The following is a 13193-nucleotide window of genomic DNA, read 5'->3' as shown; positions in this document are numbered from 1 at the left end:
CTGTGTTTCTCCATAAGCAGCAGATTGGCAAAAACAAAAGCTATAATGTCCAAATGTCAAAATCAAAAAGCCTAATATGATATATCTGGAATAATGAATGTTATGGTATTTTATCAGCAATACAGCTTTACCTCTCCACACGAACCACAGAATTACCTGCCAAAGTGGTATTTATTTTCCACTATTCATTATAAAATAACACGCAAATGTATGGGAAAATCTGACTAAGCTAGAAAAGCTTTCTCTCATTTTATTTGTGGAATAACAACGCAAATCCTCATAAATGCTTTTTGCACAAAGTCCTTGTTACGGCCAATTATTTCGGTTCACATATATTTATCTAATCTGGACAAAATTATCAATGTTGGTTCTATGTTTTTGTTCTTGGGAGTGAAAATGCTTTAAATAATAAATGCTGCAGCATTCACAAGGTCAGTGCTGCTGTTGCTGTTGCTTGGTCTGCTTTCTATCTGGGAGTTTTAGATGCAACTAGACAGGGAGAACAAGCAGAAGAATCAAGAGCACCTCTGAGTTTTATGTTATTTTATCAATTTAATTCATGCACATTACATGGGATAAAGTGACTATTCTGAGAGGAGATTTTAGGTTTGGTGAGTAGCACATTCACAAAGAGGCGTGCGATGCTGAGGGACTACCATAAGGAGCTGACTACAGCAGAGAAACACAGAGGGAGAGAGTAAAAGCATATTTACACCTGAGGGGAACCTGTCTCTGTTCATTGAGATTCCCTGCAGGGCAACAGACTTGGATCAAAGATGTGACTACACGTTAGTACATAGCCTTAATCTTAGCTTTGCCTTTGTTGCCTCCCCGTATACATCAGGATTCCTCAGTACTGGTGACCAGGCGGCGAAGGGAAACTACGGCCTCCTGGATCAGATTCAGGCTCTGCGCTGGATCAGTAAAAACATTGGTTACTTCGGAGGAGATCCGGGCCGCATAACCGTCTTTGGGTCTGGGATCGGAGCTTCGTGCGTCAGTTTGCTGACGCTGTCCCACCACTCAGAGGGTAAGAATGTGCAATTTAGCACATGAGCTTCATCAGTCAATATCTAGGTCATTCATTTCAATAAGCTTCAACTATGCTTTCCCATGTTTTTTTTTTAAACAATAATAATAATCATATTCAACCCAGGTGCTTTTATTTTAGAACTTCCTTCATGTTTTATGCATAGCTCTACATGCTCTGGCAGGGAGATGAAGTGTTATGATGACAGGGTGGGGTAAATGGGGTATTTGTTAAGTAAGTGATTGCTTTTGTCCCTCTCCACACAAACTAATCATTCTAAAAGCCCTCTCTCCCCCCTAAAATGTGAATCTCTTAAAGAAGCCTGTTGTTTTTAGAAAGTTCTCAGCATGCCATTGGGTCCACCTGAGAGTTGTTTTTTTACCAATATAGCTGATTTGCTTTTCAGATACCCTGCAATGGAGTTGTTTACGATTTTGTGCATGTCAGCAAAGTCGAACAGTTACCAAAAACAGCAGTGATTTTTCACAAATCGGTTTAACTTTATTTCAAAACTTTAAAATAAACACTATGTCTTCACCTTACAGACAACGTTGAAATAATCATAAAAAAAAGTTTTGAATGACGTGCAAATACGTTTATATAACATTTTGTCACTTTGTAGCCACAAAGTGTAACTTGCTGGGGATTTTATGTAATAAACCAACACAAAGAAGTATATTACATGGAATTGGATGGGGAATTACAATTATGAATGGTTTTAAAAATGCAGCAATAAAAATCTGAAAAGTGTGGGGTGGATTTTTTTTTTCTGTCCCCATAAAATGTAGAAAAAACATTTGTTTAAATTAGAGCAGCAAATCTTCTGGGCTGCATCCAGCTTTGCACATTTGGAGACAATTACTTTTTACCTCTCTGATCACAAATTAGCTCAAGACTAGTTAGATTGGATGACTCTGGGCATCATTTTTTTAAATCTGGGCACAGATTCGCAATTGGATTTAGTTTTTTACTTTGACTGGGCCATTATAATAACTGAACATGCTTTAATCTAACCCAGTCATTAGTAGCTCAGGCTGCATGTTTAGGACTTTAGTCCCAGTCTCAGGTCTTGACCAGCCTCCAAAATGTTTCCTTCCATAACTGAAATGTATTTAAACTGTAAATTACTATTTTAGGTATATATTGTTCCACTTTTATACCATGCATTGAACTGTGCCCTGTCATGTACTATAGTTTTATAATCTAACCCCTATGTTGACCTCTCACATAAATTCCCAACAAAATATATTAAACAGCTTGCTGGACACTGTATTCCCTGCAAAACTGGCATGTTGTCTCAAAAACGGCCCGTTTTGGTAATTTATTGATATTACCCAACGAGAGAGCAGCTGCAACCCACCACACTCGGTGATTGAAACTCCTCGAAAAGCAGGTAGCAAAGGGCTGTTGCATTTGATAGACGTCCTCTCAAAGCCTCCCTGTGAGTCTCAGATGTCTGTATTTCAGCATCTGAGAATTGAACCCTCTTATTGTTGCTTTACTAATATTCCAGCTCACTCAATGATGCTGCACAAAATCAGGAGAAGGGCAGCGATTGTGTTTTCATCAGTGCCAGAGAGGTTGCAGCAGCTGTCCTTTGTAGGAATCTGTATTGGATGTGCTCTCTCTCGCTTCAACCAATGCACAAAGACCTCCAGCTGTCTTTGAAGTAGACCCACTCACTGCTGCCCTGAAATTGAGAAAAATGTATTGAAAAAAAGAACCTGCAAGAACACTACTGCTGCACGATTTTTCTATTGAATGTACACATTCAAGCACCGAGGTAGAGTCGTGTCACTTTACATGCAAATTCCCCAGAGACAGAGGTGATGCACCACATGTAAACAATTCAAAAGACCAGCTTGTTTCCTGTATCAACATTGAAGGCTCAGGGTTACTGCATATTCAGCTCTCTGCATACACCCGCCCCCTGTACAGTTGGCGTCAGCAGTCTGTGTAAGCCCCGCAGCTTGTTAGAGACACCATATTAACGATTCTACAATTACAGTATGTTTGCAAAGAACTGGTGGAGTAAAAACTCGACGCCTACTCGCTGACACAGTGTTGCAAATTGACCATTAGTTTGACATGCCCAGACGTGATCTGCATAGAGAGGCACACAGATGAAAGACATGAAAGGGACAGCAGACTAAATGTTGGACATTTTATCATTACATTAGAAAAGAGAGAAGTTCTACACACTTCTATACTTACTAACTTTCCATTTGCTCTGGTTTCATCACTCTTTGCTCCTCTCTGCCCTTCTGACCAGTTATCAAAGCACATCACAAATTTCCTTGTTTGCTTTCATCTGTCAATCCCTCAATCCCCTTGCTGCATATAAAGTTTGGGGGTTTTTTGGCCAGATTTTTTTTCCTGGATGAATTTAATAATTTTTTCTTCAATTCCATTTGTACAATATGCCTGTTCTATTAAATACCATATTCTGTTTCCCTTTCTGTTCTTTTCTGTGTGATGGACTCCCATTCAAAACACATTTTTGAATGCACCGCAATTGCATTTTGATTTCCCTTTTTTTTTTTAAAGATTTTCACTGTTGAAATCCCTTTAAAATTTCTTGTTCTTAACAAGGTCAAAATATTTTTTTTCACATGTCACCAATGTACTAATTTTCATACACTGACTAGATGGAAGAAAAAGACTTGCAATAATAAAAAAAAAACAAGCAAACAAACAAGGACTTTAATTATTAAAATGAGGATTTTTCACTTTTAAAAAATCAGAGGATTCACAAATATTTTATTTTGCACGGTAAGGACATTAGTTCAAGGTTTCCCCCAGTAAACCTAGTTCTTGGGCACTAGGGCAGTGGCCGTCGTGTTTTTGAGTTAAAAATGTTTAAAGCTGACAGAAAATTTTGAAATATCACTTGATAATTATGCGTTATTGAAAGACTGGGAGATTAATATCTGAACACCAACTATGAAATCTTTAAAAAATGCAAACATTTGAAAAAGATTTAAATAGGTAAGCCTTGCTTAGCCTGGTGGGGGCACAAGTAAAGCCTGGTGGCCCGCCAGGCTTATAATGCACTGGGAGAAACCCTGTTGTTAATGTTCACGAAAACAGACGGAGCAGCTTACAAGTGTACACATAAATTAAATTGAACAGAATCAATCAGCATAATGTTTTCTGTCAGTTACCATATGTGTAAACTGCATTTCTGGAACGAAAAACAAAAACAATCATAACTGTGAATCTACATCAGTGTGACATGAATCAGGATTCTGCTCAGGGCTTTTCTGAATGAATCAGAAAACATTTATTAGGTTAAACACAAGCTGTTATCCAGTGTTTTTTGTTGTTCTTTGTAATTTTGAATTTTCTCTTTCAAGGTCTGTTCCATAGAGCCATCATCCAAAGCGGTTCAGCACTCTCCAGCTGGTCTGTCAACTACCACCCAGTCAAGTACACTCGCATGCTTGCAGAGAGGGTTGGCTGCAACGTGTTGGACACCGTGGACATGGTGTCCTGCCTGCAGAAGAAGAGCGCCAAGGAGCTGGTGGAGCAGGACATCCAGGCCGACCGTTACCGCGTGGCTTTCGGCCCTGTCATCGACGGCGACGTGATCCCGGATGACCCAGAGATCCTTATGGAGCAGGGGGAGTTCCTTAACTACGACATCATGCTGGGCGTGAATCAGGGCGAAGGGCTGCGCTTCGTGGAGAACGTGATGGACCTGGAGGACGGGGTCTCCGGCAGTGACTTTGACTTTGCCGTCTCCGATTTTGTGGACAGCTTGTACGGCTACCCAGAGGGTAAGGACACCCTGAGGGAGACTATTAAATTTATGTACACAGACTGGGCTGACAAGGACAATCCGGAAACCCGGAGGAAAACGCTGGTCGCCCTCTTCACTGACCACCAGTGGGTGGAGCCGTCAGTGGTGACAGCTGACCTGCACGCCCGCTACGGCTCGCCCACGTACTTCTACGCCTTCTACCACCACTGCCAGAGCCTTATGAAGCCGGTGTGGTCAGACTCGGCGCATGGAGACGAGGTGCCGTATGTGTTTGGCATCCCGATGGTGGGCCCCACGGATCTGTTCCCCTGCAACTTCTCCAGGAATGACATCATGCTCAGCGCCGTGGTCATGACGTACTGGACCAACTTTGCCAAGAGCGGGTGAGTTACATCAGCAGCTTCCAACAAGATCCCTCACTGTGATTTGTTTATTTGTTGTAGTTGACCTTCTGATACCTATTCAATGTCTAATTTAACCTTCCCGGTGTGACTGAGTGAGAAGTAGCCTCAGCGCTGGTTTCTCTCTGAAGTAGTGTCCACTAATTAAGTTTAGCCTGGATTCCCACTTACGCCTCTCTTACACTTATCTCATTTTTTTCTTTGTTATTAGGCTGAAATTCACTCATGGGGGAAAAAAAAAAATGCTTAACTTTTTATTAAATTCCTTAAAGTCTAAAAACTGAAGTGAGGGTCTGCTTGCTGTGCTGTGACTAATTTTAATTACACATGTCAACAAGCTCTTTAATTTTATTCAGTTTTCTTTTTTTTCGTGTCACTATTCATGTTGTACACAATCAAAAGTACAATATATTTTTGTATTTAGATGTCAAGCACATGCAGGATTTTACTTATCTAATTTATCTTGCCAATTTGATGCAGTTCTGAGGTCATAGAGCAGTAGATGGATGGATGGATGGATGGATGGATGGATGGATGGACGGATGGACGGATGGATGGACGGACGGACGGACGGACCTTCCTGGTTCCATTTATGCACTAGTTTGTGTTAAATGGAAAACAAACTTAAACTTTATTAAGTATTTAATAAAAATTTAAAGATTTAACCACAAAATGTGTTAACTTCTGAAATGTATTAACTTTACAGAAGATTTTCTCTTTCATATTGTTTTCATGAGGCTGATGTAGAATCATAATTCCCTGATATCAATTTGTTACTCATGGGCAGAAGCAAAGGATGTCATAATCTTTCCCTTTAGGATCTTTAATTTGTTATGAAAATGTATTATTTCTTTTGATATGACTAAAAAGCAACAAACATGTATCTGTCTGTTCCCATTTCACCTCGGGGAGATTTGAACTCACATCAAAACTTAAATTTCAAAAAGTTGTCCATGGAGTGCAAAATGATGCTTATTATTTGAGACAAGCTCAATTTGATGCTGACTGTTTAAAAGGAAAACCCGTTTCTCTACAGTGCAGAGCTCTGCAGGCCTTTTTCTAAGCAAAGCCTTGCTGGGTCTTTTTTTCTTTCTTTCTTTTTTTTCCACTGAGCCAAGAGACACTTAAGTGAGTTTCACTTTAGTGGAGGACTCCTCTGCTGCTTTGCTGGAAGCACTCTACAGCTGTAATAAATCTTTGTGTAGGTTGACCCCGGCAGAAGGCAAAAGCACGGCACGGGTCACCGTGGGCTGCTAATGCTGCTGTGTAGAAAAAAGTAAAAGCTGTTTCTTTGAGGAGAGATGGGAATATTACAATGTGTGCACCTATTTAGCTCTTTCATTTGTGGAAATCTGTCTTCCCTTTTGGTAGAATTTCAGAAAGGCCTTCCTTAAACGAACGTGGCACCACAGCAGTGCCTTACTAATGTATCAACACTCCACGAATGGAGTATTTCCTTCAGAGTATTTCCTTCAGAGGTCATATAACCCCTATTTGTTGGAGTATTTGTTGGAGAGTTTTAGTAAACATTGAGCAGATTGTATTGCACTCTTCAATTCGTCATTTTGAAACAAACTATGGCACTAAACAAAATCAACAAAACATGGCCTCTAGAAATGGTGGAAAGCATAGTGGTGGCAGCATCATGCTGTGGAGATCCTTTACTCCTGTCCAGTAGAACAGCAACTATAAACACGCTGCCAAAACTGCAATTTACTTTTAGTCTACTTTTTCTTATTCTTCACAGTTATGCTCTGCTTTGTGATCTATTAAACACATTTTCGATCAAAACATCGTCTTGCAGCATGACAATATGTAGAAACATTCAAATTGTATGAATACATTTTGCAAAGCAGTGTAAAAATTTCTTATGTTTTTCTAATGCAGCTAAAATCATTATCAAGGATCATATTTCAGGGATAGTTCATAATGTGGTAATTGAAATCATTATGTTTTCATATGCTAAAAAAGGATAACATCAGATTTTCTTCTATATTTAATTGCTTTATTCTGACTTCATTTCCCCTATATGCTGTGTACAATGTGGTTGCTGTTCTTTGCAGAACTGCTAAGATGCTGGACTGTATTTTGCTACAGTTTTTATAGATGTGTAATGACAATAATCTTTTAAAAATGTAATCTAATCTTTCTCAGTGTCAGCTGTGTTTATGTACCACATTTAAAAACAACAGTTAAAGCGATTCAAAATTGCATCTACAATCTACAATCATAAAAGAGCAAACAGAATAAGTTGTAATAAAAGTTTATGAAACAGAATTATGAATTCAAATAACTATTTAGAATCTCATACATACATAATATAATCTAATTAGTGGTGACAATTACATTTTTATTGAGTTAATTGCAGGATCTGTAATTAATTAACACAGCAGTGTTATGTAAATTCATCTTTTTTAGCTTTACATCATGTTATAATGTTATTCCTTCATCAACAACACAGCTAGAGTGTTGCTTTGCTTCTTTTATCCATGTTTGAGAAATCCTTTAATCTCCATGGCAACCATTCAGCTGTGCAAAACACCTAGGTGGACCGAGCACCACCTCTGAGGTGCAGCTCCTCTTCGAAGCTTCCAAACTTTCTCCTCACAGAAATCCCATGAATAAATTGAGTATATATGAGATTTCTGGGGTTTTTATAACAACTGATGGTAACATAGCTACTGAATTGTGCTATAAAATAACCCCATTTGCCTGAAAAAGAGGTAATACCGCCATAAAAGCAAAAATAATAGCATTTTCAGCAAAAAAAAACACGTATCTGCAAAATAAATATTTTCAATTCAAAAACTGATTAATTATTGATTATACATATGAGTTCAACAACAAAGAGATTTAATTCTTTTTATCTGCACTTGAAACCATCATATTGTTATTAAAAAAGTGTTATTAGGTTCTGGTGTTTCCAGAACCTCTAATCAGACATATAGTTTCTTGGAGAAAAAAAAATACATCTCTAGAAATGTGGACATGAACTCTGACATTAGCATTGGGGGACGTTTTGTTGGGGATGACATGTTTTGTTTTGAGATAGTATTTTAGGGTTTAATAACTTCAGTAATTCCTTTTTTGCACAAATTGTACAGAACAATAGTCTTTTTTGAAGCAAAACGAAACCTCCATTGGACCAAGAAAAGCAGCTACCACTGTTGTTTGTGGATGTATATACAAAAGTTTTGGTTTAGGACTTGTTTAGGACTTGTTTAGGACGTGCTGTGGTGGCGTAGGGGTTGGCGTGACCCACATTTGGAGGCCTTGAGTCCTCAACGCGGCCGTCACAGGTTCGATTCCCAGACCCGGCGACATTTGCCACATATCTTCCTCCCTCCCCCTTTCCTGTCAGCCTACTGTCATATAAGGCACACTAGAGCCCACAAAAAAAAAAGTCCACTGTAAGTTTTTAACACATTAAAATCTATGTAAATCTAATGATCATGATCATGATCTAATCATACTGTTTATAGTGAGCGCTAATGTTCTCTGTGTTGTATTTACAGGGACCCTAACAAGCCAGTGCCGCAGGACACCAAGTTCATCCACACCAAGGCCAATCGCTTTGAGGAGGTCGCCTGGTCCAAGTATGACCCCTACGACCAACTGTATCTGCACATTGGCCTGAAGCCTCGGATCCGCGACCACTACAGAGCCACAAAAGTAGCTTTCTGGAAACACCTGGTCCCCCATCTCTACAACCTCCACGATGTTTTCCACTACTCCTCAACGACCACCAAAGTCACCCCTCTGGACCCCACCCAGTCCAACGGCAAGAGGTCCGGTAGCACCGGCCGGCCTCCCATGTCCACGTCTCATGGTGACGGTGAGGCCGGTAGAGAGATGGGTCCCCTGATCATGCCCAATCCCAGAGATTACTCCACAGAACTCAGCGTCACCATCGCCGTGGGAGCGTCGTTGCTTTTCCTCAACGTCTTGGCCTTTGCCGCCCTGTACTACCGCAAGGACAAGCGCAGTCGCCAGGAGACGTCCCAGCAGCCCAGCCCCCAACGCGAGAGTAAAGGCAACAATGCCAGCCACACCAACACGGTAGATGAAACCCTGTCATCCCAGCAGAGGAGCCCATGTGAAGCCCTCCACAATCCTCTTCACGCCTCACCCAGCTACTCTCTAAGCCAGCGCCGCTCCCCAGATGACATCCCTCTGATGACCCCCAACAACATCACCATGATTCCCAACTCTCTGATGGGCCTCTCCAACATGAGTCCATACAGCACCTTTCCCGCTGGCTACAGCTCCACAGGCTTGCCCAGCACCCACTCGACCACTCGGGTATAGCCTGGCACGAGGGCGGATGTGACAAAATGCGAAATACGAACATTTAAAGCTGTCTTTAGAATGTGTACGTAAATTAGGAATCGAATATGTTTGTTTCGTCTTTTCCAAAGGTGTGCAGCCAACAACATCCTGCCTTTGCTCTCTCATAGTAGGAAGTCTTACTTGCAGAGTCATTTTATAATATCCATTGTCGAAGGCAGTTTAAAAGAGAAAAAAGTGCATTTCATTTTCCACTTTCTGGAACTTTACCTAGCAGGAACTTAGTATAATGTTTATACAGTTGGATTTGTATGGGAAGCTTTTTCTTACTCTGTGATATCTATTTTGCTCTCGTGGAACAAAGTGACATTACGATTCACGGTGGGTGGAGGGGAGTTCTTGGAAAAGCAGAGAAGCATTACTACTGTTGCTATTATCAAGCTATTTTATACGCATTTCTCATGTCATATTGCTTATTATGAAAAAGTATTTTTACTGTAATTACTTTCGAAATGCCTTGTACATCGCTTAAACACTGACTTACTGTGGAATCTTGACTGCAGTGAATGAATGACGGCCATACTTGATGGAAATGTCCAACTTAGCCAAAATGTTCCGATCCGGTGGTGCAAATATGGCATCCGCATGTGTGTGTGAGTGGGCTGACGTGGGTGTGTGAGCGTGTGGATGAGCTGAAATCTGTGCTACAGAAATGTAAATTAGGCATTGGTTAAAATTAACCTCTCAGTTTTGCATATGTAGTGTTGTGTATTTTATTGTAGTCCACTTGAGTATCCTTGCTACATTTTGGCTCTATGTGATTTTCATTTCTTTTCAGCGAAGTACACTGTAGGGATATAACTTCTGCTTCACTATAAACAAAAATATTGCTTTAGATGTGTTTTCCTACTCTAACTAACTCATGGTTTTGGCTTTGGCTTGGCTTGTTTGTACAGAATAAACTTAGACTGATATTTGATTTGTTGTTTGTTTATGAATAGTGTAAACCCTTCAGAGAGATGGCTGTAATTACTTTGTAGCTGTATGTATACCACTTCAGTTATCCATCATTTGAGAAGAAAAGAAAAAGGAGCTCTATGACTCTTTATGGTATAACATTGCTCCTTCTGCAAGTGGTTTGGACCCACGCTCTTGTTAAATGCGGGAGTTTTGCAACACTGAATGGACATGATGGACATGAAGAATTGAGCTTTGATTTCTTTGAACCTATCATAACATTGTTTAACCTAAATGAGACAGCTATTAAAAGATTTTTGAACCTACATACATGTCTTGTCAAACATTGAGATTTGACTGTGCATGGCCTTTACTCTGACCTTTTATCAGCATTTTGTTATAGATCTACATTGGGGTCTTAACGTCAAACACCTGTGAAAGGATGAATTATGAAGGAGGTTGAATTAAAGTTTATGAAACAGGAGCATATAAAGGTTTTAAGGTTTTGAGGTTTAAGAACGTGTTGGTGGGATTTTTTCAATGTTCTTCCAGAAACACATTTATGAGGTCAGGCACTGGTGTTGGATGAGAATGGCTAGATTCACAGTTGCTAAATCGTCCCAAAGATGTCCAGTGGGATGTATTGTTTTTTTTGTGAACATTCATGTTGAAACACAAAGGGGACATCACCAAAGCCGTTTGTACAAAATTGGGATCATGAAATTGTTCAAAATGTCTTGGTACGCTGAAGCATTAAGAATTTCTTTCACTTAAATTAAGGGTTTGAGCCCACTCTTCTGATGAAGAGCACCACAATTATCTCAACTCCTCTACCTCTGTCAGACAGGTGCTGTTCTCACGGACATTTCCAAATCCAGATTCATCCATTGTGTTGCTCAGTCATGAACCTATTCAATGAAGCTCTTTGTGCATTACCCTCGAAATAATCTGACAACCACATAAAGTTTGGAGGTCTGTAGTAATCGACTGTGCAGAACTTTGAAGACGTTTGCACACTTATGCACCTCAGCTTTCATTGACCTCACTTCTTTATTTAACTGACCTAACAGTTTGTTTCTAAGTTGCTGTAGTTCCCAATTGCTTTCACTTCATTATAAGGATTTCTCACACATGCATGAAAGACTCAAAGTAACACTCTCGGTATGTTTTTGATGTGGGAATATCATTGCAGCATGATATAAAACTGAAAAAATATAATAACTTTACATAATACCCCTTCTTTGACCCAAAACAAAATGGTATGTGAGACGGACGACTAACACTCTCCCTGAACATATCATCACCATGAAACACGGTGTGAAAATTTAAGTGGATAGGCAAATCGTGTAAGAAAACTTTTTACAAGCTGGAATGACATGATTAAGGGTCAGATTATTCTTCCAGCACAACAATGTTCCCAAACATAGAGCCGTAGAATCTGTGGCAAAGCTTGATTTCCAGAGATGCTCTCAACCCTGCAGTCTTTACATGTGCAAAGCTGCTGGAGATATACTTCAACTTCACGCCACATTTTTCATTTGCTTTTTGGGCAAAACATTTTTGAAAACCATGTATCATTTTTTTACACTACACAATTTATTCCGTGATATGTCAGTACAATACATGGAAGTCTTTGGTCGTAACGTGACAAAATGCAAAAAAAATTTTAATAAATAAATAAAAAGCATAACGGATATGAATTATTTTGCAAGCACTGCTCTGAAGTGTCAACCAGTCATTTCTTTGACAGACTCCAGAAATTGCATGGTCTCACTGTCAGACTATCAGACTACATGTCTGAGAGTGCAAGCAAACGTGAAGATTTTTTCAAACTGTGTGACTACTTGCATACCCTGCAGGCTTCAAACACACAGCCACACACAGAGCCTGTAATAATCACAAAACACAATCAAACACGCAGGCATATAGACACCCAGCAGGAAAACGGCTCCGCCTGAACTTTCCTTCATCACTCAGCAAACCAAATAATTTCAACTCTCAACATGGGAGGTCATCACAGCTGAATTATCAAGGGTTTGTTTGTTTGTCTGATGGGTGTTTGTCTGGTTTGCCACAAAAAGATAACATAAGAAGCGTAGACAGTGATCACAGGGTAAAAAAGAGGGTGCAAACATAGTGAGAGCCCATGCATATTGCTGCGTTTAGTGTGCAAATATTAGCAAGTGCATCTGCCTCACTGCAAACAGCTACAAAGACAACTCACAGAGATCCCACGACCTCTACACACAATCCCATAAATGCTATTGAAATGTGAATCGCTTTTACATAGCTGTTTATGCAATGAAACCTAAATTTGCAGTGTAGCTTATATAAACGTTCTCTCTTTTTTTTTTTTTGTCAAACAAGTAAGCAGTTCTTTTGATAATCAAAACTAATGCTAATTTTTCACATCGACAGCCAATCAACTTCCTCTCGGAACGAACAGAGGTTAATAGATGCTCCAGGTCTCTCCTCTGTTTTATTGCTCCATGCTTTTCTCTGGTATTTCAAAGGCATCATTCCCACTGCAGCATGTTTCATTAATGCCCTCTTCTTGATCTCTAACCACTCTGTTTTTTTAGGACATAAAAGGATTGAGAATGGGAAAATAGAAACCACTGAGATCTTTTTTCTTTTCTTTATTTTTTTAATACCATCACAAAATAAGTCTGTTAATGTTGGTGAGCATGTCCGTCCCCAAAAGAGTTAATCAAACGGCTTTGCGTCAGCGGCAGTCTAAGATAACTGTGGTGTC

At 39.8% G+C, this 13193-nt stretch overlaps 1 protein-coding gene across 5 annotated transcripts in view; it reads left to right on the top strand.

Moving 5' to 3' along the window:
- The window catches only part of LOC122844621 (neuroligin-3-like), a 30598-nt gene extending 19834 nt beyond the window's left edge, over positions 1-10764 (top strand). For all 5 annotated transcript variants that reach the window (XM_044140267.1, XM_044140271.1, XM_044140268.1 and 2 more), the window contains 3 exons: positions 845-1030; positions 4387-5176; positions 8710-10764. In XM_044140267.1, coding sequence (XP_043996202.1) covers positions 845-1030; positions 4387-5176; positions 8710-9502 — 1769 coding nt within the window. In that variant the 3' untranslated portion in view covers positions 9503-10764. The remainder of the gene's footprint in view (positions 1-844; positions 1031-4386; positions 5177-8709) is intronic.
- Positions 10765-13193: the final 2429 nt, after the last annotated feature.

Source organism: Gambusia affinis, linkage group LG15 (genome assembly GCF_019740435.1).
Source record: "Gambusia affinis linkage group LG15, SWU_Gaff_1.0, whole genome shotgun sequence".
Lineage (NCBI taxonomy): Eukaryota > Metazoa > Chordata > Actinopteri > Cyprinodontiformes > Poeciliidae > Gambusia > Gambusia affinis.
Note: the sequence above shows the minus strand (reverse complement) of the source record. Positions and strands in the feature narration are given on the sequence as shown.